At 40.1% G+C, this 24,779-nt stretch overlaps 1 protein-coding gene across 4 annotated transcripts in view; it reads right to left on the bottom strand.

Annotated features, from left to right (window-relative positions):
* The window catches only part of UEVLD (UEV and lactate/malate dehyrogenase domains), a 51,902-nt gene extending 27,385 nt beyond the window's left edge, over positions 1–24,517 (bottom strand). The window contains exons 1-6 of one of the 4 annotated variants that reach the window (XM_075047944.1): positions 24,478–24,517; positions 13,078–13,192; positions 9,242–10,969; positions 8,231–8,390; positions 7,493–7,570; positions 2,143–5,331 (exon numbers count right to left, since the gene is read on the bottom strand). In XM_075047944.1, coding sequence (XP_074904045.1) covers positions 5,235–5,331; positions 7,493–7,570; positions 8,231–8,390; positions 9,242–10,892 — 1,986 coding nt within the window. In that variant the 5' untranslated portion in view covers positions 10,893–10,969; positions 13,078–13,192; positions 24,478–24,517 and the 3' untranslated portion in view covers positions 2,143–5,234. Of the gene's footprint in view, positions 1–2,142; positions 5,332–7,492; positions 7,571–8,230; positions 8,391–9,241; positions 10,970–13,077; positions 13,193–24,266; positions 24,409–24,477 lie in introns of those variants that run through there. The other 3 variants (XM_075047942.1, XM_075047943.1, XM_075047946.1) reach the window with 3 other exon arrangements.
* Positions 24,518–24,779: the final 262 nt, after the last annotated feature.

The raw sequence follows: 24,779 nt of genomic DNA, 5'->3' as shown, positions 1-24,779 counted from the left end.
TGAGGACAGACCCATAACAAACATTATATATCCTTACTTGTGTCATTCAAGGAAGCTAGTTACCTCTCATGAAGAAGTCCACAAAAGAGATTAAATACATCGAGAAGTACATGTAAGGCACTTAAAAACATCCTTTTACACTCAGTGTGTGCATAAGTATGCTCTCACAGTTATTCCAAGTGCACTAATAAAGCCTGGAACTCTACACTCAAGTGTTTTTCAAGTCAGAATCAAGCCCATTCCTTTAACAAGATAAAAACCCACTGAAGCTCTTGATTCTCTTTAAATTGTCAATTGCTATCAACTTTCACACACATAATAATGATAGGAGATGGCATCAGACACTTTGTCCTTCCTCAACCAAGGAACACTGAGAAACTGCACAGAAGTTGCATCCAGCATACAAAGAAATTTATGAATTTGCCAGTGCAGGGAAAAGGATATAGGTAAAAATTAAGACTCCCATGAAGAACTGAGTAGAGAAATCCCCAAAGCAAATTAAGTACCAGACAGTTTGGGAAAACAAAGCCATTCATCACTTGTGGGCAGAGATGTTAGGACTAAACCGGTGACATGTTTCATTACTTCAGGAACCTCTTCTGTCATTCATTTCATCCCACAAAGTATGTTAAGCATGATATGTCAAAGGCTTTTGGGATCCCTAGGCTCATGGAAAAAATAAATGTTTCCATATGCATTTGAAGTGGTAAGAAAAGGCTATCTATGGGATGACTAAACTGCAAGTTCTGTCTTGTGGAACTAAAATGTTATTTCAAATAAATTTCAACTAAAATTTGCCTTCAAATGAGGGAAATCTGGAATTATTTTTTTTCCGAACCTGAGTAAAATAATTTTATTGCTTCCAGAGAAGTACAGCTTTACTGGCTGGATTAAGATAATAACTCAACATAGAATCACTCTCCACCTGAACAGAATATATTTGCTTTGAAATAATGACTGCTTACAGCTATTAAGATATATTAAAAATCAAGGGAATTCCAAACAAGGTAAGTTTTCATGCCTTCTAAACAAGGTACTCATAGGACACTGATTAAATGCTAATTTGCAATATGATTTAAAAATATATATATATTTTTAAGCACAAGAGTGTGCAAGCATTGCTTTTTCAAAAGAAAGGCAGATGGGCTCACTTTGATGTGTACTCATTTATCTATTTGGAAATGGGTCACAGCACTAGCTGATCAGAACAGTCACTGGTATTTACCTCCACCTGTCAAAGCAGTAAATAGTTCCATAGGAGACAGCAATCGAGGAGGTTCAGATTATTTACACTGGAATAGGAGAATCTGAGAAAGATGCTGCTTATGAAACTGCAGGATGAAACACCACACTCCAGCTAGAAGAGATTAAAGGCAACTGGCACACTTGTGTATATTATCGTTCTAAAGTACATGTACCTCCAAACATATATATTATGTCACAAGCGGGAGATGCCCACAACTTTCAGACCTTTTCTGAATGCTTAAGTGACTCCATTAATTTTTCATACATTCTTGCTGGCAGCACGAAAACAAGAGAACTATTCTTGGATTCTTGGAGAACATTCAGCCTAATGCTGTTGTATGTGACAGCTCAGAGGAAACCAGCAGAAGAGAATTCTGAAAAATCTTCCATAAAAGTAAACCAATGAGAAATAGCAGTAAAATGTTTAATGCCTGTAATTTATTGTATACATACTCTGCAAAACTTATATGCATTTGGTGTGTGCAAAAGTATACACTTCCTTGACAGCACCAGAAAACAGTTAAGCTATGTATGAGTTTTCAACCTGATTTGTCACATTGTGTAAAAAGACATTGTGCACAAATGTTATCCCCAAAGAAAAAAAATCATTGGCTAAAACTAGAAGCACCCTTATTTACACACTAACACTTTAATATTGCATCACACCCACTCACCAAAATAAATAGAAGTACATTCATCACAATTTAAACACCAGTCTCTCCATATATTTATTTTCTTTCTGACATGTTTTGGTCTCCAGAAATATGCTATATCTAGAAATATGCATCAGCTACTAGATTATGTTACAAAATGCAAAAAAAATAGAAAATTAGTCTTCCTGGACAATATTTTGGACTTTACACAAAAATAAATCCAGATTTCCATAGAGATCTCATATACTTCTTGAAAGATTTTTATTTTAAAGCACAGCACAGAGTTGCACACTAAGGCTTCCTGTGATATGCGAAACCCTGGCCCCCAAAAGACATCACTGTAAAGTGAAATACAGCTCAAGTGTAAATACAAGACATTTTCAAAAAGTAGTCATCAATAGAAAGTGCCCTTCATTTGATTTAGCATTAGCAGTAAAGAAGTAGCTACTGTAGTTGTGCAATCAAAGCCAGACCTGGAAGGGTTTTATGAAAAGTATGTCATTTCACACTATCAAGTTTAAGGATATAGAATCTGAGATAGCAGAAACCGACCAACCTTTTTATACTCCTACATTCATTATTTTTTGACACAATTTAGTAAAAAAGGCACATTGTCAAACAGTGAATTAAAAATCTAAAAACCAAACCAGAATTTCATTAAATACAATTGTTAGCTTAACATCAGATCCTCATAAACCAATATAAGCATTCTTCCAGTTTTTCTTAACCTCAAATTCAGATGCACTTTGGACAAGTACTGAAGTACTCACGTTAGATTAATACTATTAAGCTGGCAAAGAGTAAATGTGTTTTTGGATACAAGGTCAGGAATTAAAAACCAAAAATCCAGTTCCTTCCTAGCCAATTTACAAATATGCAGCAAATGCAAACACACTAAACCCCAAACATTTGTACAAAATTTGAAAAACATTAGCATCCCAGGCCAATTATGCGAAAGTACTTCTTGACTGTAAAATTACAAATGTGTCCTCGAATAATTTTTCATATGAAATAGACAAAACTTAAGCAATGATCACTGTGTGAAGAAACAGTTATACAGTGTCTTAGGGAGGCTAGCAGAGTACATTCCAGTCACCATCTAAAAGACAAAGGACAAAGTGCTTTACAGATCAAGAGATTTAACTGATCTTGCATGGTTAAATAATCATAAAGTGGTGAAATAATCAGGTTTTATTTAACCTATATTTATCTGAAATGCAGATTTAATTCCCAACTGAACCAATTTTGAATTAATATATTTCTTTTGCTTCATAAGAGACTTTTTTTCCCAACCAGGCAGGAAGTTGCTCACAGCTGATATAGCGGTCTGGGTTGACAGACCTAGAGCCTTTCTCCATCTAAAAAGAATTAAAAAGTAAAAAAACCCAGTAACTTGATCATGGTCCCAGTGTTCATTGTCTTAAATGGACAATTCTAGGAACTACAACAGAAAATTTTAGATGGTCCCAATGAAGCAGAGTGAATACAACACACTTCTAAACAAGCAGTGAGGTTACACTATCTTGCATGGTCTCAAGCGCATACATTGAGAAACATTTTTTGTTAGTCAATATAGAAAATTAAAAATACAGAGGAGCAACGATGGCATCTTCATCTGGGCTCCCTGTCAGCTAATACTGAATTACTTCATAGAATCTATCCCAATAGCTTACTCATGTCAGTGTTTTACTGAGGCAGTGAAATGCTACAACATTGACAGAAAACATCTTAAAAAGGCAATTCTGTTTTTTCTTACATTAAGAGTCAGATGTTTAAACTGCAGCAGCTTCCAAGGTTGTTCCTTACAGGTTGCTATCTGAACTGCTTCCTAGAAGCAGCACTGTTAAGAATATCCCCCTGATAGGAAAGGTTCCTTAGTTGTTTCTCTACAAGGTAATTTTTCCTTTTTATTCCTTTACTTCCCCTCCCGCCCCCCCCCAACACATAAAGCCCTTTTTGTACTTTTCCAAGTACTTCCAGCATTAAAACATAACAGCCTCAGCAGCTGAAGCCAGAGGTACTATCAATGGAGTCCTGGAGCTCAAGGCAAAGCCAAGTAGTGATACTGGTGAGCTTTGAAGGGCAACCTGGGGAAATCAAAGTAGATGCAACACCAGATTTGAGCTTCAGACTCATAGTACAACTCCTGTAGACTTACATGAACCCTGTGCTGATTGTAAACAAATTCAGTTACTGAAAGAAACAGTCTTTAAGTGCATAGTTAGAAATAATGTGCAAATATGGGCATTAAGGTAAGTAACTGAACTAACTCTCCTGCTATACTTAACATTTTAGATTTTTGGTTTGATGAAATTAATCACAAGTATTAACTAGTTAACATGAAGTTGTTAATATTGAAAAGCTGCAAACACATTCTAACAAAACTTAGTTCTGATGTGCTTTCTAAATAGTAAACCTAATTAGATAAATGACTGCTTCACATTTTAAATCATTTAACACATCAGATGTTTAATGCAAGAAAAAACATGTGCACCACACACAATTTGTAAAAGCAGCAGAAGCTGTTAAACAAATGTGAAGATTTACAGGGCAGGAAAAGAATTCCCAAGCATACGCTTGAGCCCAAAAGCACAAGTTATATACAAACACTAGAAATTCCTGTTTTCAGGGTGTGTATTTATCATACTGAATTAGATTGGCATTGGAATTCCTGACAAACAACAAAAGCCAACATACTTTTTTGGCCATATCTGTAACTGTACAATTTGCAAATAACATGCACTTTTCTGTTTAGAAATAAGGAGGTTCAAATTATTTTTATGGGTCCTCAAATCAGAAAATATGCAGCACTTTATTGCTTTGAACACCTGTGGCAATGGCTGAATTTACACCCAAGCTGCTTCTGTACAGAAGATGACATTTCAATACTTTGAGGCTCAAGTTGGGAGACAGAGTAGGATATAAAGCAATTTCTCTAAGTCTCAAGAAATATCAGGGAACAAGAATGCTATTCCTTTCTTTCAAGTGAATGCAAAATTGGTTTACTGGTATATGGGCCCACACAGTTCTGAGTCAGTGCATAGCTAGTCAGTATTTCTGCTGGCATCTTGAACTGGTTTAATCAATGGAAACATCTGTTAATTTTATTCCACTTAATATGCATTAGTGCATTAACTTCTTCATAAAAAACCAACCCTGGCAAGTATTAAAAATAAATATCTTATTTAGGTCAAACTAAAGCCTTGCTTTTCAGTACTTTAATCCCTTTAAATATTCTTTTGCCCTCTAACAAGCAAATGGAAACTGAAGTAGAATAAGAGATATATGGAGGCAAAGGGTAGCAGAAACATGAACAAAGTCAACACCATAAGTCAGTTAACGTGTCCTCAGCTTCTTAGACTGTCTCTTGCGTTTTAATTCTTCTTCTTCCCGCCTCAATTCTTCTAAGTCCTCCTGAACACCAAGTCTCAAGCTGCCAAATAAGATGAAATCCTTTATACGCTACTACTCAAAACCATGAAATTTTACTTCTACCCCTCCCCCAAGAAAAGCAATTCTAAAATTGTTACAGCTGATTTAGCAAAAATTTTAGATCAGTTCAACAGTCATAAGTTTTCTTTAATTATAGCAAGAATACAGCTTTAAGAAAAGAAATCAAGATTTTATCATTCGATTAGAATCAAATATTTTGAGGGAAAATTCTTTAAAACTTTTGTTAAAAAAATCAAGATTGTGAAAAAACTTATTTTAATATGAAAAGTCATTTTTTTCTGAAAAGCAGCTGTTGAAACACATCCATCAATTCTTGCCAATGTAACTCCTACATACAAGTCATAGCATGACTGACTCTTACCAACTTCTGAGAGCCACCTAAACCTTTTACGTTGGCAAGGAAGAGAATGGATATGTCAAACAGTAGAGCAGCAAAAGATGTTGTTGCAACTTCCTGGCTTGAGGCACCATTCAGGTAGCTACAAGCACAACATTGCTCCACCCTCAGTCCATCTAGCTGCCATGACTCTGGTGAACAGGCCCATGGAAAAGACTCTGCTAATACGGTGTGTTCTAGCTACATCCCTGCATGATTTCTTCAGCTTCCTAGAAGTCAGTATGTTGAAAGTCATACTTAAAACAGTATTTGCAATCACTGATCTCCTCTTCAATAAATAAGGGCAGGATAGTCTTGCTGGTTTGATACTAGGAATGGGTGCATAGCAAAGTTACCATTTTGTGATCAGCTACTGCCTCATTTGCAGCCCTACCAAGTGCATTTGTACATCCATAGTTCATTATGAAGCAACATAAGGTAGTGTAGCATGCACCTCAATGCAAAAAGTTCAACCACACAACAATGAGGATTTGACTGTTCTGAGCTAAACTGCTCCAGAACAGGCTCTAAAATGGATTTTATGACTAAAGAAGCATAGCGAAGTCATCCTGAATTCAGGAAACTGTAGTCATCCAAATTAAGAATAGAAACAAACAGGATCTATGTGATAAAACTCTGGCTTGAACCATCAGTTTTCATTTCAACTCAGAACTTAACTATAATTTTAGTGGGGTTGCTTGGTTAGAAAAAGTGCCTCATTTCAAGGGTCACAATGCTTTTAACCAAACTCTCAGTGAAAAGTAGCTGAGCATTGAAATAGTTAAACTCAATTTTACTCAAGTTTATCTCCCCTTCCTTTATGCTGCATGTGCAGTTAAAAGTTAGCCAGGTATTCAACTCTGCAAAACCTCACTCTAGGTCTTCAAAAGAGAATTCAGTCAACAGCAATATCACTGTAAAATTCCAGTTGTTTCCTCTAACCCCATTTAACAGACTATAGCTTTGCACAAGCTGCAGCTATTCCTCAGGAGCAAGGAAGAATAAGGACACCGACTAACTTAAAAAAGGTGCAAGTTTCCAGTGCTCAAGGCACCTTCTGAATAACAATATAAACATTTCAGTAGAACAAGAAAATTTGGTAACTCAGTATATGCCAATATTTTCCATTATCTATATAAACCTTTATAACTTTCACAAAGCTTGTTCCACCAGCCATTAGAAACCAAAAAGAAAATGAGTTTATAAACACCAGATTTTATAATAGCAACCTAAGAATTGTGCAGCTCTAAAGGCCAAAACCAATGGTCAAAACGAATATGAAGATATAATCTTCATATTTGAATTCAGCAATTACAAAAGTTTGTCAAGTACTTTTTATACATACATAGAAATATACACACACAAACACATGTATAGAGATAAAACCAAATAAATCTTCTTCCAGTCCTCAAACTAGCAGAATATTGTAATGTTTGGGACAAATTGAAGGGTTTAGCTTTTCAACTGAAATGTAAAGTATCTTCTAAAAGATTTTTTGGGCAAAAGTTGGGTGTGGGGTTTTTTTGTTGTTGTTTGTTTGTTTTAAACAAGCAAAGTTTGGAATGCATGAGAATGATCATACAGGATTTATTCACTGTACCCACCACTGGCTGGCTGAGTTTCATCTTTACCTAAGCTTTCTTATAAAAAATGGTAAGGCTTATTTACCTCTGCTATAAAAAGCAGCAAATACCCACTCTAACTTAGCCCCATGACTTGGGCAATAAACAATCTTCCCACTTTCTGAGCTTAAATCCATGCATACCTCCTAGCTTCTTCTTTCTGTTGCTCTCTCCAGCTGCTCTCCATGTAACGTAAGGCATAATCACTTTCATCTTTGTATCTGGAAATTAAATATTAGTTTTCAGCGCAATAAAAACCATAATGTACAGTTGAGTTATGAATTCACATCCCTTCTTAGAAAGAATAATTACTTTGCCATACACAGATTTTAATGTTTTGAAAGAATCTAAGTTACAAGCCTTTAAAATGCTTGCTCTCTTATACCTTATTGTCAGACAAGACTGAAGTATTTAAAAAGTCAAATAAGAGCCTTCATTTTCCAGCAGTTCCTAGTCATATGAAGTTAGATCCTCTTACAGAACAGCTAACACCATTGCATTTAGCAGTTCATATTCAGGCAGCCACATTTGATGAATTCTGAAATAATACAGACTGCTATAGAAAGCATTTTAACATCCAATAATAGGGAAGAATTGCTATGAACTATACAGGCAAGACGTGGAAGAAGCTGTGTTATTTTCCAACTATGTCCTATTGCATCAAATGTTATTGCTTCCCAGAAGAACATGGCAGGCAGTGTGAAAATTCAAGGTCCCTTCTGCACAGAAGCAGCTCTAATGCTTGTTAAATTTCTGGAATACAAACCCATTTTTGGATAGCAGCAATTCCCCTATTTCTAGAACATTTTTACCTGTTGAACCATATTAATTTCTGTTGTTCTGTTGCTTGTTCTGCAATATCTTAAAACTATTTTTCTTACCTTTTCCGGTCATAGCCAAATATTTCCCGAATATGTTTTGATATCTCTTCCTGGGGTTCCCCTTCATCTTCAATGAAGTCATCCATTTCAGAGTCATATTCATCATCATCATCATCATCTTCTATTTGTCTCTTGTAACTAATAGGTGGTCTTCCAAGACCTAAGTGACAGGGGAAGTGAAAAAAAACCCCAACATCATTAATATAACATTAATTTAACAGTACTTTAATTTAACAGTACTTCTCCTTGCTATATCTTGGGCACATTTATTTTATAGCTCTGGCCTTCAAGGTGGAAAACTTCTGCCTCAAGTTAACTAGCAATTCTCAGAAACTCAGTAAAAAGAAATACTTCCTCTAAGTAGTGCTACAGAAGATTACATATCAGTATCACCAATGGCATCCTGAGGAAACTACCAGACAGAAGTCCATGTTCTTGTTCAAGGTTTTCTAGGCACTTATTTGCTAGAGTCCATGCTGCTTGTTCCTGTTCAGAAATACATTTTTAGAACTGCTTGCTTACTGATAAGATGAATTTGCCAAAACATTTAAATATCAGTCACAGGTTTGCTGTGTGGTTTTAATTTTCATGTACCACTTTAAGTATCTGTTATTTAAGCCACTACAAAATTTTAAAGACTAAGCATAATTAAGCAATGCAGGAAGTGAATCCTTCAATTCTTTTCCTTCTAACAGCATTTGTCTACCAACATCCATCACAGGCTGCTTAGTTTTTTTTCCATGTAATACGTCACACCCCAGGCGTGTGAATCCTGTATTTCAAGGAATGTGAGCATAGGTAAAACAAAAAAAAAGTTGCAAAACAAACAAACAAAAAAAACCCCTTCTACTGTTAAATGCACTCTTTAAAAGGCAAATACGGTATTTTGTCCAAGTCTTCCTAATTGTATCTATAATTGTCAAAGACCCTCAGTGGCCTCAACTCAGACATATATAAAAAATACAAATCAAATAACTAAGTGAAAAAATTATTTGCTCTAGAACTTTATACCTTGTGGATGAAACACAGGTCTATGCCCTTGAAAAGACCTCATTCCATTTATCTGTCCATTGCTAGGTCTTGTGACTAGGTTTTTAGAAGAAATAGTTTCCGATACAACAGTACACTTCGGTTTTACAGTTGCACCCAAGCCGCTGACTGGTCGCCCAGGTCCTGCACTTGGGCCGATGCCTGGCCTTCCTGGTCCTGTTCCCAAGCTGCTGCCTGGTCGCTTGGCTCCTGTGCTCGGGCTGACTCCTGGCCTTCCTGGTCCTGTTCCCAGGCTGCTACCTGGTCGCTTGGCTCCTGTGCTCAGGCTGACTTCTGGCCTTCCTGGTCCTGTTCCCAGGCTGCTGCCTGGTCGTCCAGGTCCAGTGCTTGGGCTGACTCCTGGCCTTCCTGGTCCTGTACCCATGCTGCTGCCTGGTCGCCCACGTCCTGCATTTGTGCTGATGCCTGGCCTTCCCGGTCCAGTGCCTAAGCTGCTGCCTGGTCGCCCAAGTCCCATGTTTGAGCTGCTGCCTGGTCGCCCAGGTCCTGTGCTTGAGGTGCCAGCTGGCCTTCCAGGTCCCACGCTTGAGCCACCACCCAGTCGCCCAGGTCCTGGGCTTGAGCTGCTGCCTGGCCTTCCAGGTCCTGCAGCTGAGCCACTGCCCAGTCGCCCAGGTCCAGGGCTTGAACCACTTCCTGGCCTTCCAGGTCCCACACCAGAATTGCTGCTTGATCGCCCAGGTCCTGCACTTGAACCACCACCTGGATGTCCAGGTCCTCCTTTTCCTAAGCTGCTGCCCGATCGTTTTGCATTGGAGTTGATTCCATGCTGAAGGGTTGCAGCATTTCCTGATTTTGTAAGGGCAGACTTTTTCAGGCTGGATTCTTTAGCAGATGGTAGCCTCTGAGCCCCATTAGCTGCTGGTTTTGAGGGTGGCACATGAGAGCTTGAGCCAGACTTTCCAATACCATTGACAGGTAATTTACTATGACTGCTACCAGTAGAGCTTTTTAAGGAGCCATTTTGTGAGGTTTTTTCCATTTGATCAAATCTGGAGGAAGATGATGACCGTGAGTGTTTTTCAGTCAATGCTGGTGCTTTGGATTTCTTACCAATACCACTCATAGAAGACAACAGACTGCCTTTTGGTGTGGAATGTTTATCTACTAAGCTTTTGTTAAGTTTTGCATTTACAGATTCTTTCCGAGAAGTCATTTTTTTTGAAGAACTGGATATCCCTGTACTCTTAATCTCCTTCTCACTTTTCTTATGCATTTCTACTCTTTTGTTTTTGCGTCCCAAATACTCCCTCTCTCTCAATTCTTCTGCTGTTCTGGGTCTCTCTTCTACCTTTTTCACTGGTTTTATTTCCACGGGTTCATACTGTTTTTTTTCTGCAAGTCTTAAGAGCTCTGCAAAGTTCAGAGGTGCTGGTGCACTCTTGGGAGGCGCCTTTGGTTTCACTGCAACTTTGGATGGTTTCTCTTCATATTCTTCTTGCTCATGCTCAGATTCAGTCTGACTATATTCAAGTTGCTCAGTTTCATCTTCTGTTGCATGCTCAGCCTCTGGGGCCTGAGCGACATTCTCACAAGTCCTCCTCTTTTTAGGCTTCTCTTCAACAGGAATGCCATTATAGCCATAAAAATTATCCTTTGTTCGTGAGGCCATAGCTCTTGCCTTTCTGTCATGTTTCAGTTCAATACGTCTAGCCAAGAGTTCTTCTTTCTTTCTTCTTTCTTCCAGTGCTACAAAAGAAAGCCAGGAGAAAGTTATGCAAAAGCACTACCTTTTATTTCAATTTCTTCCAAACTGATAAACCATTTAGGACAGTAATTTAAGGATATCTGGCTAACAGCTACTCAGAATAGACCAGAAAGTGATCAGAGGTCTGCCAACAGGGCAAGCTAACCCACCTGAATCAGCTTCTCTGACAAACAAAGGCAAACAATTAAGTTAAATGCTGCTATTGCAAAACCCACTAAGGTGATTCAACCGAAGCAGCTCTCCAGAATGCTATGCAAACTAAGGAGAATTACTGTGTGAGGAGGTACAGGACTTACAGGATCTCTGGGTAATAGAAGGAGTTCTGAGACGGAACAGGAGAATTTTGAGGCTGTACAGAATTTACTAGCAGATGTTTTAAAGGAAGATGAGGAAAGGGAGGGTATCAAAGAGTATTGAGTATTTTGTGTAGAGGAGTATAGAGGAGAGACAGAAGCAGCCAGCCACAGATAACTAAGCTGCTGGTCACTACATTTGTCTGGTAGAGCCCTGTGCCCTATCTCCACAGTCTGTCCTATATTCTTACTGAACTGTTTTTAGCTATTTTCTGCATAAGTATGCTATCCACCTTGAGTCTGTGTGTGATCTGCTGACAAAATTCAGGCTGAACTAGCTGGTGAATAGGATGAGAGGTCTGAACACCAGCTAGTGGACAGACCAAGGGAGTGGGGGCCAAATACCAGAAAGACTCAGGAAAAGCATCAATTCCTAGAAAATAGATTGGGCTACTCATGCTTTGGGTGCCTGTAAAGGTACTATGCCCTGTCTACGTTATTGTCAAGGGCCATGACTGTACAGAGTGAGTGTGCATGCATGCCTATGTGGAATTCATGCTCAGTCTTGCTTCTGGCTGGACCTGCCAGCAGGGATAAGGAGCAGGCTCATGACTGGCCCAGGAGAGGAAGAATACCTGGGCCATCCACCTTTAGCAAAACATTAACATCAAAAGCACTGCAGCATTAGTTCATTCTATAGGCTACTTAAATGAAATATAATACAGTGGAAAAACTGTGGCTCAAACAAAGCCTCTGCCATACAAATTTAAAATTCAGACTGTATCAATACACTAGATTAAGACACAACAGGAACTTTTACCATTTTTTCACACAGATAAAGCTTTTCTAAGTTGCCAAAAAGTCCAGATGGTTTCTTGCAATATCTCTTCACCTTAACTACTTCCCAATCTCCAACAGCAAATGCTAGTGTAGCTGATTAATATTTAACTCCTTAAGAATGCATGCAAACATCCCTAGTCCTTACTTAGTTCTGGCTTTCCCTCAGCATCAGTTATGTGCATAAATTCCAGAAACAGATGTGTAGTTGTGTTGAAGATTAACCTAAAATATGGAGTGATCTGTGTCTTTCTATGCAAGAAGTTCTTTGTATGTATATTAAGCTGACAGTCTAAAGACACTTAATCATTTGTAATCAGAAAAGAGAACAGCTAGCATTCTTTAACCAAGGGCATCCTGGAGTAATTTGGCCTTGAACAATCTCGAAGAAGAATTAAAAGACCAAGAAGAAGGAAACATCCCACCCTAGAAGGCACTGACAGTTGAGTAATTGATAATGGGCATGAAGTCAGTGGACATCTGCAGTAACTGGGGGAAAGGCAAAGGCAGCAGGGGGAGATTGTGACCACCAACTCAATTCAAGACCAAAAAGACCTACCCCTCCCTCCTCGAGCATGCACTGTAGAATAAAAGAACACTGTACCTTGAATTCCAAGCAGAGAAAACCTTAGCCCAATAGAAATGGTGACAGATAAGCAACTATCAACAATTATTTTGGGGAAGGACTTTAGTAACTAAGTGGGTGAATCTAAAACTGTATAAATTACTTGCTTAACTGCAGGGTGTACTAGCTTTGTGAAATTACCACCTAGCATCCATCTTTGTGCAAATATGAAATAAATAATGTCTTTCCTGAGTGTGTGACTATTGGCTCATTGCACATTGGGTGACAAACCTGCTTTTCAGACAACAGCTGTATTTGCAAGAGCTTTGAATAGGATGACAAAGTCTCAAAGAGTCAATGAAAGTCTCCCATAAGAAATATTTTGGACTGTTACCTTTTTTTCTTTTTTCTTCTTCTTGCCGTCTGAGAAATGCTTGCACTGCTGCAGACTCTACACCCTTGACTTTTGGAACCTTTTTGGGAGGACCAACAGCCAAACTGTACCTTTTCTGCAAAGAACAAAGAAGTATGTCAGAGAAGTTAAGAAATGTAAAAATCTTAAAGTTTTTAAAACTAAGGAGTTGTGTAACAGTCATGTACTTGACTTTAAGCATAGAGATGGTACAGAATACACAACAATGAATTCCCATTGAAGCTGAGAGCTGTGACAGATACACTTGACTCCTAGCTGTACTTTGGTTCAGGCTAAGCAGCAACAGGCCTCATGTCCTTGGGGTGAACTTGTGAGCTAGAAAGCCCCTGGCTCACATACAAGGGAGCGAAGGAGTCTTGAAAAATATTTCAAAAGGAGGTTTTGAAACCCCAAAGTGCAAGATAACCAAAATACAAAACAAGATACCAGAGCTAAAATGAAGACATCTGTGTCGTCTATACTATTGACTAGCAGCCAACTACTTCACCCTATAAATATTACCATCAGGATGGGCCCAATTTGAGCTCTCCCTGAATTGCAGCTGGACTGCATGCCAGGTAACTCTCCCCTTGAGCAGCGATGCCTCTCAAGGTTAGAGATTCCTTACCTGAGACTGAGATCCTTCCTTACCCAAGGCAAAGAGATCCCTTACCTGCGACAGATCCTTGGTAAGTGAGTGATAGCATGCTGAAAAGCAAGGGGATCCACTCTGAGCCTTGCGACTCAACAGGAGGGTCCTCCTTACTCTTTGCATCTCCAGTCTGTGTGAATCATTTTAACTCAATTAAAACTGAATTTTCTTTTCTATGTTTCTTCCATGTAGTAATTAAGGTGAACCTTGCCATCAAACTTATTGAACCATGTCAAAGCACTGTTAAACTTTGTTGAATTCCATCAAACTTATTGAACTCTGTCAAATTATTATTTTATCTCAATAAAATATATTGCTGCTTCTCTTTTGAGTGAAGTGCATTCCATTCCTCTGCAACAAGAGTGCACTCCGTTTTCTGAAAGAATGAACAGGAAACCAGAAGACAGGTAGGTAAACCAAGAGAAATGAGTGAAAGGCACTAGACTGAGAAGGAATGCAATAGCTGCATCAGTAATGGAATAAAAATATTTCAGTTCAGTCTTAGTCTTTGACCAAGCACGAAACAAAAGCAGACTACAGCCCAAGCTGCCAGTCTTTTCAATTCCAGACTGCAGGTTTACTGGAAGTCTTTTTTGTAGACACTCATTTCGGTTTCAGGTTATCTTATTCAGTGAAAATAAATAAATCGACTCAAAAAAATGGAATTACATCAAAAGTACATTGGAACTGATTTGACCAGCATAATTAGTAGGTTGATCTAAAACCAGTGATACTGATTTTCGTTCCTGCTGCAGTGATCTTAAACAGAAGACTATTGTACATCAAGGAGTTAGTGATCAGCATACCAGTTGACCTGAATAGGTGCAGGCCTGCACTCTACTGTACTTATCACCCGAGACCACTGGATGAACTCAGCAGACTAACTGTGACAGAATATGCAGCTCCCACTTGGCACCTGGCAATTACACCACTTGCATGTAGAGTAATCTGCCTGGAGAAGAGAAGGCTCCAAGGAGACCTTATTGCAGCCTTTCAATACTTAAAGGGGGCTTATAAGAAAGATGGGGACAGACTTTTCAGTACAGCCTGTAGCAACAGGACAGGGAGAATGGTTTTAAACTAAAAGAGCACAGATTCAGACTAGAGATAAGAAAGAAATTTTTTATGATGAGGGTGGTGAAACACTGAACAGGTTGCCCAGAGAGGTGGTAGATGTTCCATCCCTGGAAGCATTCAAGGCCGGGTTGGATGGGGCTCTGAGTAACCTGATCTAGTTGAAGATGTCCCTGCTCATGGGGGGGGGGGGATTGGACTAGGTGACCTTTAAAGGCCCCTTCCAACCCAAACTATTCTATAATTCTATGTCTCATTATATCTTGAAGTGAAGCAGCAGCTTTTCATATAACATCCTTTTGCTTGGAAATGATAAACAGAGCTGTTTACTTCCAAGAACATCCTATAAAAGCTCTAAAGACTACAACGCTGGTGATCTCACTACAGACAGGATTTGCACAGCTTGCCATGCCTAGACGTCTGTCCAGTGCTGTACAACTCAGGGTTCCAGCAGGTGAACAGATGTAAAGTTATCTATGCTATCCCCTTTTTTCCTTCTCTGGTTATATGCAATAAACATTATTTTAATCAATATGTTAAGAGTCCAAGTGCCTTTCTTGCTGGGATCTATAACAAACACTTGCACTAATGTGCTACACCTGTCCTGACACTACCTTTCATAAATGTACCAATCATCAGACTGGGCTTTAGAATGATAAAATGGAAAAAAACAAAGACTTTTTTGAACTTCTTCCCACAAACAGACTACAGAAGAAAAAGCAGTAAGACAGACACACTTGCAGAGACAAATACAATAGAAGCCAGTTAAACCCAGAAGCAGATGGAAAGCAGAAGAATACATTTATAAAAAATCCCAAACTCTTTGAGGTTTGAGAGGTTTGGGGTTTTTTTGGATTTCAGTAGTAAGACAATAGATTACAACCTAAACCAAGATATTCCACATGGAAAGTCAGAATCCCCACCAAATGAAAGAGCTGTGAAATACAGTCCCAAATGAAAACAATATAACTAATAAAAAAAGCCATACAAGTCAGTATTCCCATAAATATCTTCCTATCCAGATATAGCCTTATGAAACTTAACTAAAAAAATTCAATTAAAAAAATCTGGTAAAGATACCTACATCCAAATGTTTTAGAAGCAATAATCAGGCAAGCTAGTAGCATAACTCCCTATAGATTTCAATATCATCCAATGGCAGCCTTCATTCTAATTTCTGATTCATTGAAACAGCAGCACATGGATAGATCCTTGAATTACTTTAATTACTAAATGCAAACTCATACATCAGCTTGTATATATACATGCACTAAGAAGCAAGGTTCAGAGATTCATTCGTAAAATGCAGCCAAAACTGGCTCCAAGAAGGGCAGCTACAATACCAGCTATTTGTAGTCGCCTTTAGTGATTTCTAAGAAAAATGACTAAAACAAAATTACAAAGACACACCATCCACATATGTTGCAGTAGTAAAACCTGACATGTTGCCTCATCACATTAAAGGCCTACCACATTTACTGAGATTTACATTTGCGTAAGAGAATTTATCACAAGCTGAGAACTGATTTTGTAAATCCTTATCACTTGGAGAAGTTCCAACTCTGAACAATTTTTGGTACTTAAAATTGAAGTTATTACAACTGATCATCATAGATAGGACTATTTAAAGGATAAGCAGATAGCTGGAGCTGGGCCCCTCTCTTCTGGGAAGCCGAGATCCTTCCCTCCCCAACTTGTGTTGTTTACACCAAAAGTATTCTAAGATCTAACTGTTCAGGAAATCCAAACCATGATGCAGTATTGTCTCTCAATTTTTGCTCAAATGTAGCCCATGACTCAGTGGCCCAAAGTAATCTGGCATGCTCCATCTAAATCAGAACAGATAAGAGAGGCAAAGCAATCCATGTATTATCAGTGAAAATCCTTTCAGAAAAAGGATGAAGCAAATTAGTACCTTAGAAACAATTTGAGGTACTCTGTAGTATACTTGTGTTAGTATAATGTCAATGTAACTTCTCTTACTTGCAAAGTTAAACATGTCATGTTTTGCCATTGGTAACCTAATTTGGCAAAGCTTGGTTTAATTATTCAATTTCTACACAGTTTTTAAAAACAGACAAAATAGAGGATTTTCAAACAGAGGATATGGTTGAACTTGCTCTTAAGGGTCTTTTCCAACCTAAATGATTCTATGATTCCAAAAGAGTTGTACACCTAAGGAGCACCTTTGAAAACTGCTAAACAGCAGAGACAAACGTAGATTGATGTATCCTGTTAGGAAGCCTTATAAAGAATTAAAGTGATGGGGAAGCAGCTTTCAGGCTTTGTTTTGCTGCACTACGACCAACAGTCCTGTCCAGGAGCAGGTTTGTAAAGCAGCTTGACAGACATGCTGTTTTCTCACTGCCACTAGTATGGCAAACTGTGCAAAACTCAAGATTTAAAAGTCTTCCTATCAGTAGCATTTCTTGATATTGACTAACAACTGCAAACGTAGCTAAATGATTCATAAATGAATACCCATTTTCTGTACTGTGAATCACTACTAATGTTGATAAAAGTTTTGTTCACCATTTAGAAATCACCTAAAATAATCAGCTTTAGTCTTTTTAAAAGCACTGAACCATGCATATGTTCCACAAGCACTGATGAAGTTTTACATACACTGCAAATGAACATGCATCAGACTTCAGGTAAATCGGACAAAATAAGCCAGGGCATGTCACTACTTTATCATCCAAGCAGCAGCTGTGATATTCCGGCTTTTCATAGCTATTGCCAAGTTGGTTAAATCAACAGAGAAACAGAAATGTTTAGCCTTTAGAAGACAGCAGGTCAAGCCATTACCAGAACACTGCACTACTCAAGTTGTAAACACTGATTATCTCTCTGGGCAGCTCTGAGTGACAGCTCTAACTGAATACTGCTGAGATACACAAACTGGGCACTGCTTTACCCAAAGGAAAAAGTAAAGACTGCGGAAGTATCTGTCTTCAACTGTGTACCCTCATGAAATGATAAGTCTTTTCCTATCAGTAAGTAGTGTTTCTCCTGAGGTTTCTCATTTTTTACCTTAATCTCTGCAAACTGTGCCATAACTACCTACCCAATAACTGAATCTGACTAACTGAAAGGGTTAAAGCTCCAAGGACAAGGAGATGTTGTAAATAAAGGTTATGACTCCTTCTGTTTCCTGAGAAGATAATGACCTTAAGCCCTTTTTCAGATAAATTAGCTTGGTTTGTCAGTATGGTTTGCATCAAAAGTATGTTAATCAAGGAAGAGTAGAGTAGCCCACAAACATTCTTTAGGTTAAGCTATCCAAACATGTAAAATGTGCCACTGTGCAGATTCCAAGGAAGAGGTCAACTAGCAGACAAGTGATTAAGACTATCAAAGACCACCAGAGGACCCCAAAAGACCACCAAAAGAAGTAGACTGCGCATGTGGATCAGACATTTACATGTATTAATGAGTTCTCAGAAATTCTATGAGTATGTATAACTTTAATGTATATAATCTCTAAAGGTTTGCCCAATCGTTGGAGCACTCATGGTGGACTCATCCCCAGTGCTGCCCAACACTGTAATAAAGGATGCCTGCTTAATAGTAACTTCATTGCTATTGAGTTTTATTTTGGGGAACTCTGAATAGTCTGTTTCCCCTACAGGGAGGTTTGGACCTTAAGAAGTACCCATGAATTTTGTTTCATAATGGTATTTTAAGAGTATGGTGGAAAGTCCATTACAGTGCAAAATCTTACTTGTTTGCCACTTACAGCCAGAATAAACTGTTTCAGTAGGCTATCTAGCATATGAAGTTACATGGCTGACAAAGCAGCAGATTCTTCTCTGAAAAGCATACCTCAAACCAAAAAGATTAATTAAAAAAGATTGGTATTAATATGGCAAATAAAACAACCCACCAGGCTGTATGTGCCTATACATTCATACACATGCATGCTGACTTGTGAGACATATGTATCAGTATGGTAGGTTGACCCTGTCTGGGTGCCAGGTGCCCACAAAAGCAGCTCTATCATTCCCCCTTCCTCAGCTGGATAGGGGAGAGAAAATGTAACAAAAGGGTCATGGGTCAAGATAAGGACAGTTTAATAAAGTGATAACAAAGGTCACACACATAAGCAAAGAAAAACAAATTATGTTGTTCTCTACTTCCCATCAGCAAGCCATGTCTGGCCACTTCCTGGGAAGCAGGGTTTCAGTACACATAGTGGCTGCTCCAGAAGACAAAAATGCCCCCTTCCATCTCCCTTTACTTAGCCTTTGTATCTGAGCTGATGTCATATGGTATGGAATATCTCTTTGGCTAGTTTAGGTCAGCTGTCCTGGCTATGTCCCCTCCTGAGATCTTGCCCAGCCCCAGCCTGCCATTGAGGGGGGCAAAAATGTTGGAGAGACAGCCTTGATGCTGTGCCAGCACTGCTCAACAGTGGCCAAAACACCGATGTGTTATCAACACCTTTCTAGCTATCAATGCAGAGCACAGCGCTATAAGGGCTGCTATGAGGAGAATTAACTCCATCTCAGCCAGACCCAATACAATCAGATATAGTTCATATACATATAAATAAGACATCCATCCCTCAAATACAGAGTGTCAGTGTCTAGTACCCAGCAGGCGAGCTCCAGGTCACAAATTTAACTGTGTAATCTGCAACCAAGGTTCTGCTCTTAAATCACTGGCTTTCTTTAAAATGTGGCACACGATCCTCATACAGTTGCACCTATTTTGATGTCGGCATTCAAGTGCCAAATCTTGCACTGTAAAACAGATTTTATAAAATAATTGTAAACTTTGTGGCATCCAAATGAAGCCTCAAAATGGCTAGACCAAATACTAGACCCAGACACAAGCAACAGAAGTAGTATCGGCTTTAATGATGATCAATATTTACACACGTAGCGATGCAAGGTATGAGTGATCAATTCTGCCAAACCTGATTCTCAAGTAGAACACCTGTGCAACTAATTTTGCTATCAGCTTGCATGCACTACATAAAGACAATTCCACTTGTACTATCTAGTATGGGCAACTTGCAGAGGTTCTCACAGGGTGGGGTTTGTTTTTTTTTTTGCTTGTTTTTCAGGAGCAAGTTGTGACCCCTGTACAATGTTACAACACTTCTGTTCTTTCTTACCATTCATGGAGACGTGTAGCCTTCTCCAATGGGAAGTCCCCCATTTCCCCCTAAATATTCTTCAAGGTATAACTTTCTGATAACATCAGTAATGGTTCATTCACCTAGTTAAGCCACACACACATCCTTGTTTGTGTCACTCCTCTCACAATGCCCTAATCGCCCTAGTTCCTCAAAAGGCAACTTTCCAAATTGTAAGTGGTCATTTGTGTTAACTGCCCAGGGGCCTCTGCTATCATCCTGTGTGGGTACTTCCAAGGCCTCTGCTACAGTCTTATCACTGTCCACTCTGCAGACACTATGCTGGGGTTACCAGCAGCTCACTCTGCAGTTAGACTTTCTTAGAATATGTGCACATAATGCTCTTTCTCAACTGCTGTTATCAATATCTAGTTATGACAAAGTAAATGGTAGTTACCAAGCACGCTTAAATTTTTTTGATTCTCTTCAGGTACTAACAACCCCTACCAAGAGAAAGGCTTTAGTGATAAGAGTATTTTAACTGTCAGCTCATACTGTTCTCGTCTCCCATAACCAATTTAACAGGGTCATATATTTTACTCCTAATAATGCAAAAATAATTTTCTTAAGATTTTGCAACTGCTGTCACAACACCCAAGCTGAACCACCAGCTGAAAAAAATGCTGAAATTTCTTCTGTTAAATGTTGTTTCACACAGTAAAAAAAAAAAAAATTAAAAAGCATACTTCATGCTTTCCTTTCTGTAGTGGTATTGTGGTCCCCATTTTCATCTGCTTATGCAAAAAGAGAGACCAGGAATAGAAAAGCTTAAAGTTTTACACGTTTTAGTCCATGTTTGCAAGTGCCTGGAACTTAACTATCAAGTTCAGCCAAGTTGAGAGTAAAAGCCCTCCTCGCTCCTTGCCAACTTTTTACATTGCATATCTTGCAGTTCTCCTCATGTGGATGCTGAGATAAAACAAAGCATTTCTACGCCCTGCTTTGAGACAAGTTTTAACCATGTAATAAATGCATGTACACCAATTGAATAGGAGTCTGATTCTGTGGCAGCAATCTGTACTTCACAGCCATTCTCCATGTTTCTCTTGCAGGCCTTCTCTTGCAGATGGGACAAACGTTCAATAGTTTGTAGATTACAATTTCATGGGCAGGCTCTGTAACACACAGGGTCCTCTGAACAAACTCTGGGGTTTTGCTACTGGTTTACTTTGCAAATACCTAATTTCTACCTGTATCCGTCAACCTTACTGGAGGCTATTTTGGAACAATTCATACTCACTATGTATCAGCCTGACTTAAAATGAGACTTCAGCAAGTGCTGACGTGGACGACAAGCTGTTTCAGTCTTGGGTCACCTCTTTGTGGTTAAATGCTATTCTGTATCAGATTTTTTGCAAGTTCGGTACACCAAAGATTTAGCCTCAGTTAACAGGAGTAGGGAGCTACATGAGCTCATTTCTAATAAATTATTAACGACAACAGAAACAAGGTGAAATAGAAGAATGACTTGGTTCCAACTATGCTCAGTGTTTTTTAAAAAAACCTGCAATACAACTTCATACTTTTAAGAATATCTTCCCTACAAACACCTTTAAGTGCTTCACTACATCCATTATGTCACGTAAAACTTGCAGCATAACAGAGTATACCAATTTCACCAGAAAGAGAAAAGAGCAACATAGAAAGTATTTAAATCTGACTGGAATCAACATTAAAGCTCGTAACTGGTATCAAGTCTAATCAAAGCAAGATCACATTGGAAATCTAATGAACTGCTAATATGAACCCATGTAACATGATACATACACACAATACTGAAGCCCCTATGGAACATTATGTGAGAAAAACCAGGGCTCTTTTCAGCAACTGCTATGAAGATTATTAGCAGCACATCATTAATAGTTTATACACTAGTTCATATATGTACTGGGTTTTTTAGAAACAAACCCTGATGCAACTAATAGGGCACTGAAAGGCTGATCTCAGCAATGTTCCTTTTGAATCTGGATTTCCATAGGGAGATGAACAAGCAGAGCAGTTTTTACAGGGACATGATGCAATACCTTTTTTGTGCAGGTCCCTCTTATGCTACAAGACCACATTATTTCTTAAATAGAGTTTTTCTATAGTTTCTACTTTTGATACATGTATATATATACACTACTTGTGCATGTTACTCTTTTTCATTACAATAGACATGGAATTTTTAGTTTAGTGCACTGCAAAGTTTATTTTAAACTCTCAAAGGCAAATTCAGGATATATGCTGATTAATGCAGGCACTAACATTTCTGGAAACCTGTTAACGTTACATACCAGTAAATTTTGTAATTTGTCTGTATGGTATTTTTAATAAAAGTGTTTAAGATTAATAATATTCTTCTTACATGAACATATTTTATGTACTAGCTTTAATCTAGTGGAGTTACTTTGATGTCCATTGATCAGAAAACCTCCATAGGCCTTCTTCTGAAGCCTAAAAGCTGCAGATAACCTCAAGCAGTGCCAAGTTCAGCTTCACTTTTGCTCAGAGACCGAGGCCAACTTTACAGTTAAAAGCTGCACTGCTAACGTGCTAGAATGGCAGGAAACCAACCTGCTTCAGCTATGGATTGAATTGCACTCTCGCTCCATGAGTTAATCAGGTAAGCAAATCCTAATCCTGCCTTTTCTAAAAAGAGTAACAAAACCCTCATCCATTGCACGAGTAGGATTGCCTCCCTCCACTACCATATCTGCAATAGAGAACATGGCAGATATTTCATCAACTCATCATTATGGTTTATAACTATTTGTGAGAAAAAAATAGTGGTACCATACATTAAAGCTGCATGAGAAAACTAAGAAAGTAAAAAAGTTTTAAACATCTAAAGTAAGAACTACAATAACCCAATGACTATTTAGTAGAACAGCTTGTTTTAAGAGCCACAAAACAGGCATTTAAATATATTCAAGTATTTATGTATGTGATATTTTCATATTTATGTTACAAACCAGATTTCTATGTAGAGTCAGAGATAAATTAAATCAGGCTAAATATTAAAGAGTACACTTTAAAAGATTTTTAAACTACAATGGAAGCTGATGAATTACACGTTATCTACCACGTGGTTGGTCCATATTATCAATTGGTCGCAATATTGGTGAACATTTCCAAAGTTTTGCTAGTGACATAGAGAAACTGAGATACTCTCAATTCTACATCATCTCCATTTCAGCAGTGTCAGAAGTAAAGAGTACGCTTTTTCTGGTTTTCCCGTAGTTTATGCTAAAAACAACTACCCCTCTCATTTATGCTGGTTTAAGCAAGCTAATCATTGAAACACAGAACTTTGGCACTCGGTTAAAGAACAGACAGGAAAAGTGTTTCCCTAGCTGGTGGCTGCTGAAAAGAAAATATTTTTTTATCCAAACAAGCACACACATGACTTAGAATTTGGGTTTCCATTCCTTTGGCAGGACCAGTACACTGATGTACCAAGAAGCCACAGGCCCTTCCCACTGCCAGGCTTCATTCAGCCAAATAAGTGGGTTATTTCATACTGAATCAACATAAAACTGATAGCCTGAGTTAAAATACAAATTGCTGAAATACAGACTTTAGAGTAATATTCAGAATAAACCAAATGCCTTTCACCAATCATCCCCACATAGTCATTGCAGGGTATTCCTTAGCAATGGATACAAAGGTATTGGACAACGCAGCACATTCATCCAAAACTTGTCATTCTTGGTCTCCGACGTGGCAGACTTCTGTTTTCAGAGCAAACAAAAGGACTTATCCGACTTTTAACCACCACAACCACTGCCTTCCCCCGCACCACAGCCTTTGCTCTCAGGATCTCGGTGTTTTCAGCGACCAGAAGGCGCAAACCCCGGCTGCCCCTTCCCAGCTCCAAGCCTACCGAGACCTGTTGACAGAAGGAGCCCCGCTTCGCCCCCCCGCCCCGGCACGCAGACGCTTCTCCAGCCCCCAACCGAAAGCGAGTACCTCCCGACGGCGAGCCGAAAGGCCCGGCCCAGGTCTCGGGCCGGCCGGGCAGGCTCCGCCAGTGCCAGCCAGGCCCTTAAACCGGCTTCCTCGGGCGGGTTCCCAGGCGGGGGCCGAGGCCCGGGGCAGAGGCCCAAGCAGGACCTTCGACGCCGGCCCCGTGAGGGGAGCGCGGGGCGGCCGGGCCCGCCAGCCCCCGTACGGCCCGGGGAACCGCCCCGCCCCGAGCGCGGCGGGGGGGGCACGGGAGTGCGGGCAGCCGGGCTGTAACGGTCGCCGTGCCTCGGCCTCACGCTTCTTCCCCCCCCCCCCCCCCCCTCCGCCAACAGCCCCAGCCGCCCCCGAGCTCACCGGCACCGAGTTCAGCCCCTGCTGCTCCGAGGCCATCACGAGAATATTGCGGAAATCCATGGCTGTCTCGGGGACGGGGGCGGCGAGGCGGCCGCCCTGCTCCTCCCCGCTCCCCTCCGCGCCCGCCCGCCCGCCCCGCCGAGCCGAGCCGAGCCCCGCCGAGCCGAGCCCCGCCGCTCGGCCCCGCTCGCTTCCGGCCGCCGCCGCGTACCCTTTATATCACCTCGCCTCGCGCCGGCGTCACACCGCCCGCGCGTCACTTCCCTTGTGACGAGCCCCCTCGCCTCAGGAAACGCGTCCGTTGGAGAGGGAGGGCGGCTGGGGGGAGGGGCGGCCGCCGGCGCCTCCGCGGGAGCCCCGGGGGAACGGCGGGGCACCGGGCCGCGGCCGGGGCGGCCTAATAAGGGCCGGCGGGGCCGCCCCCGCCCTGTCCGCGGCCCTCCGCCAGCAGCTGGCGCCGCCGATGCCCCGTTCGGTCCCCTCGGGCCCTGGCGCGCCTGGGTTTCGCCCGGA

This window comes from Buteo buteo, chromosome 16, assembly GCF_964188355.1.
Source record: "Buteo buteo chromosome 16, bButBut1.hap1.1, whole genome shotgun sequence".
Lineage (NCBI taxonomy): Eukaryota > Metazoa > Chordata > Aves > Accipitriformes > Accipitridae > Buteo > Buteo buteo.
This window is presented reverse-complemented; position numbering and strand designations above follow the sequence as displayed.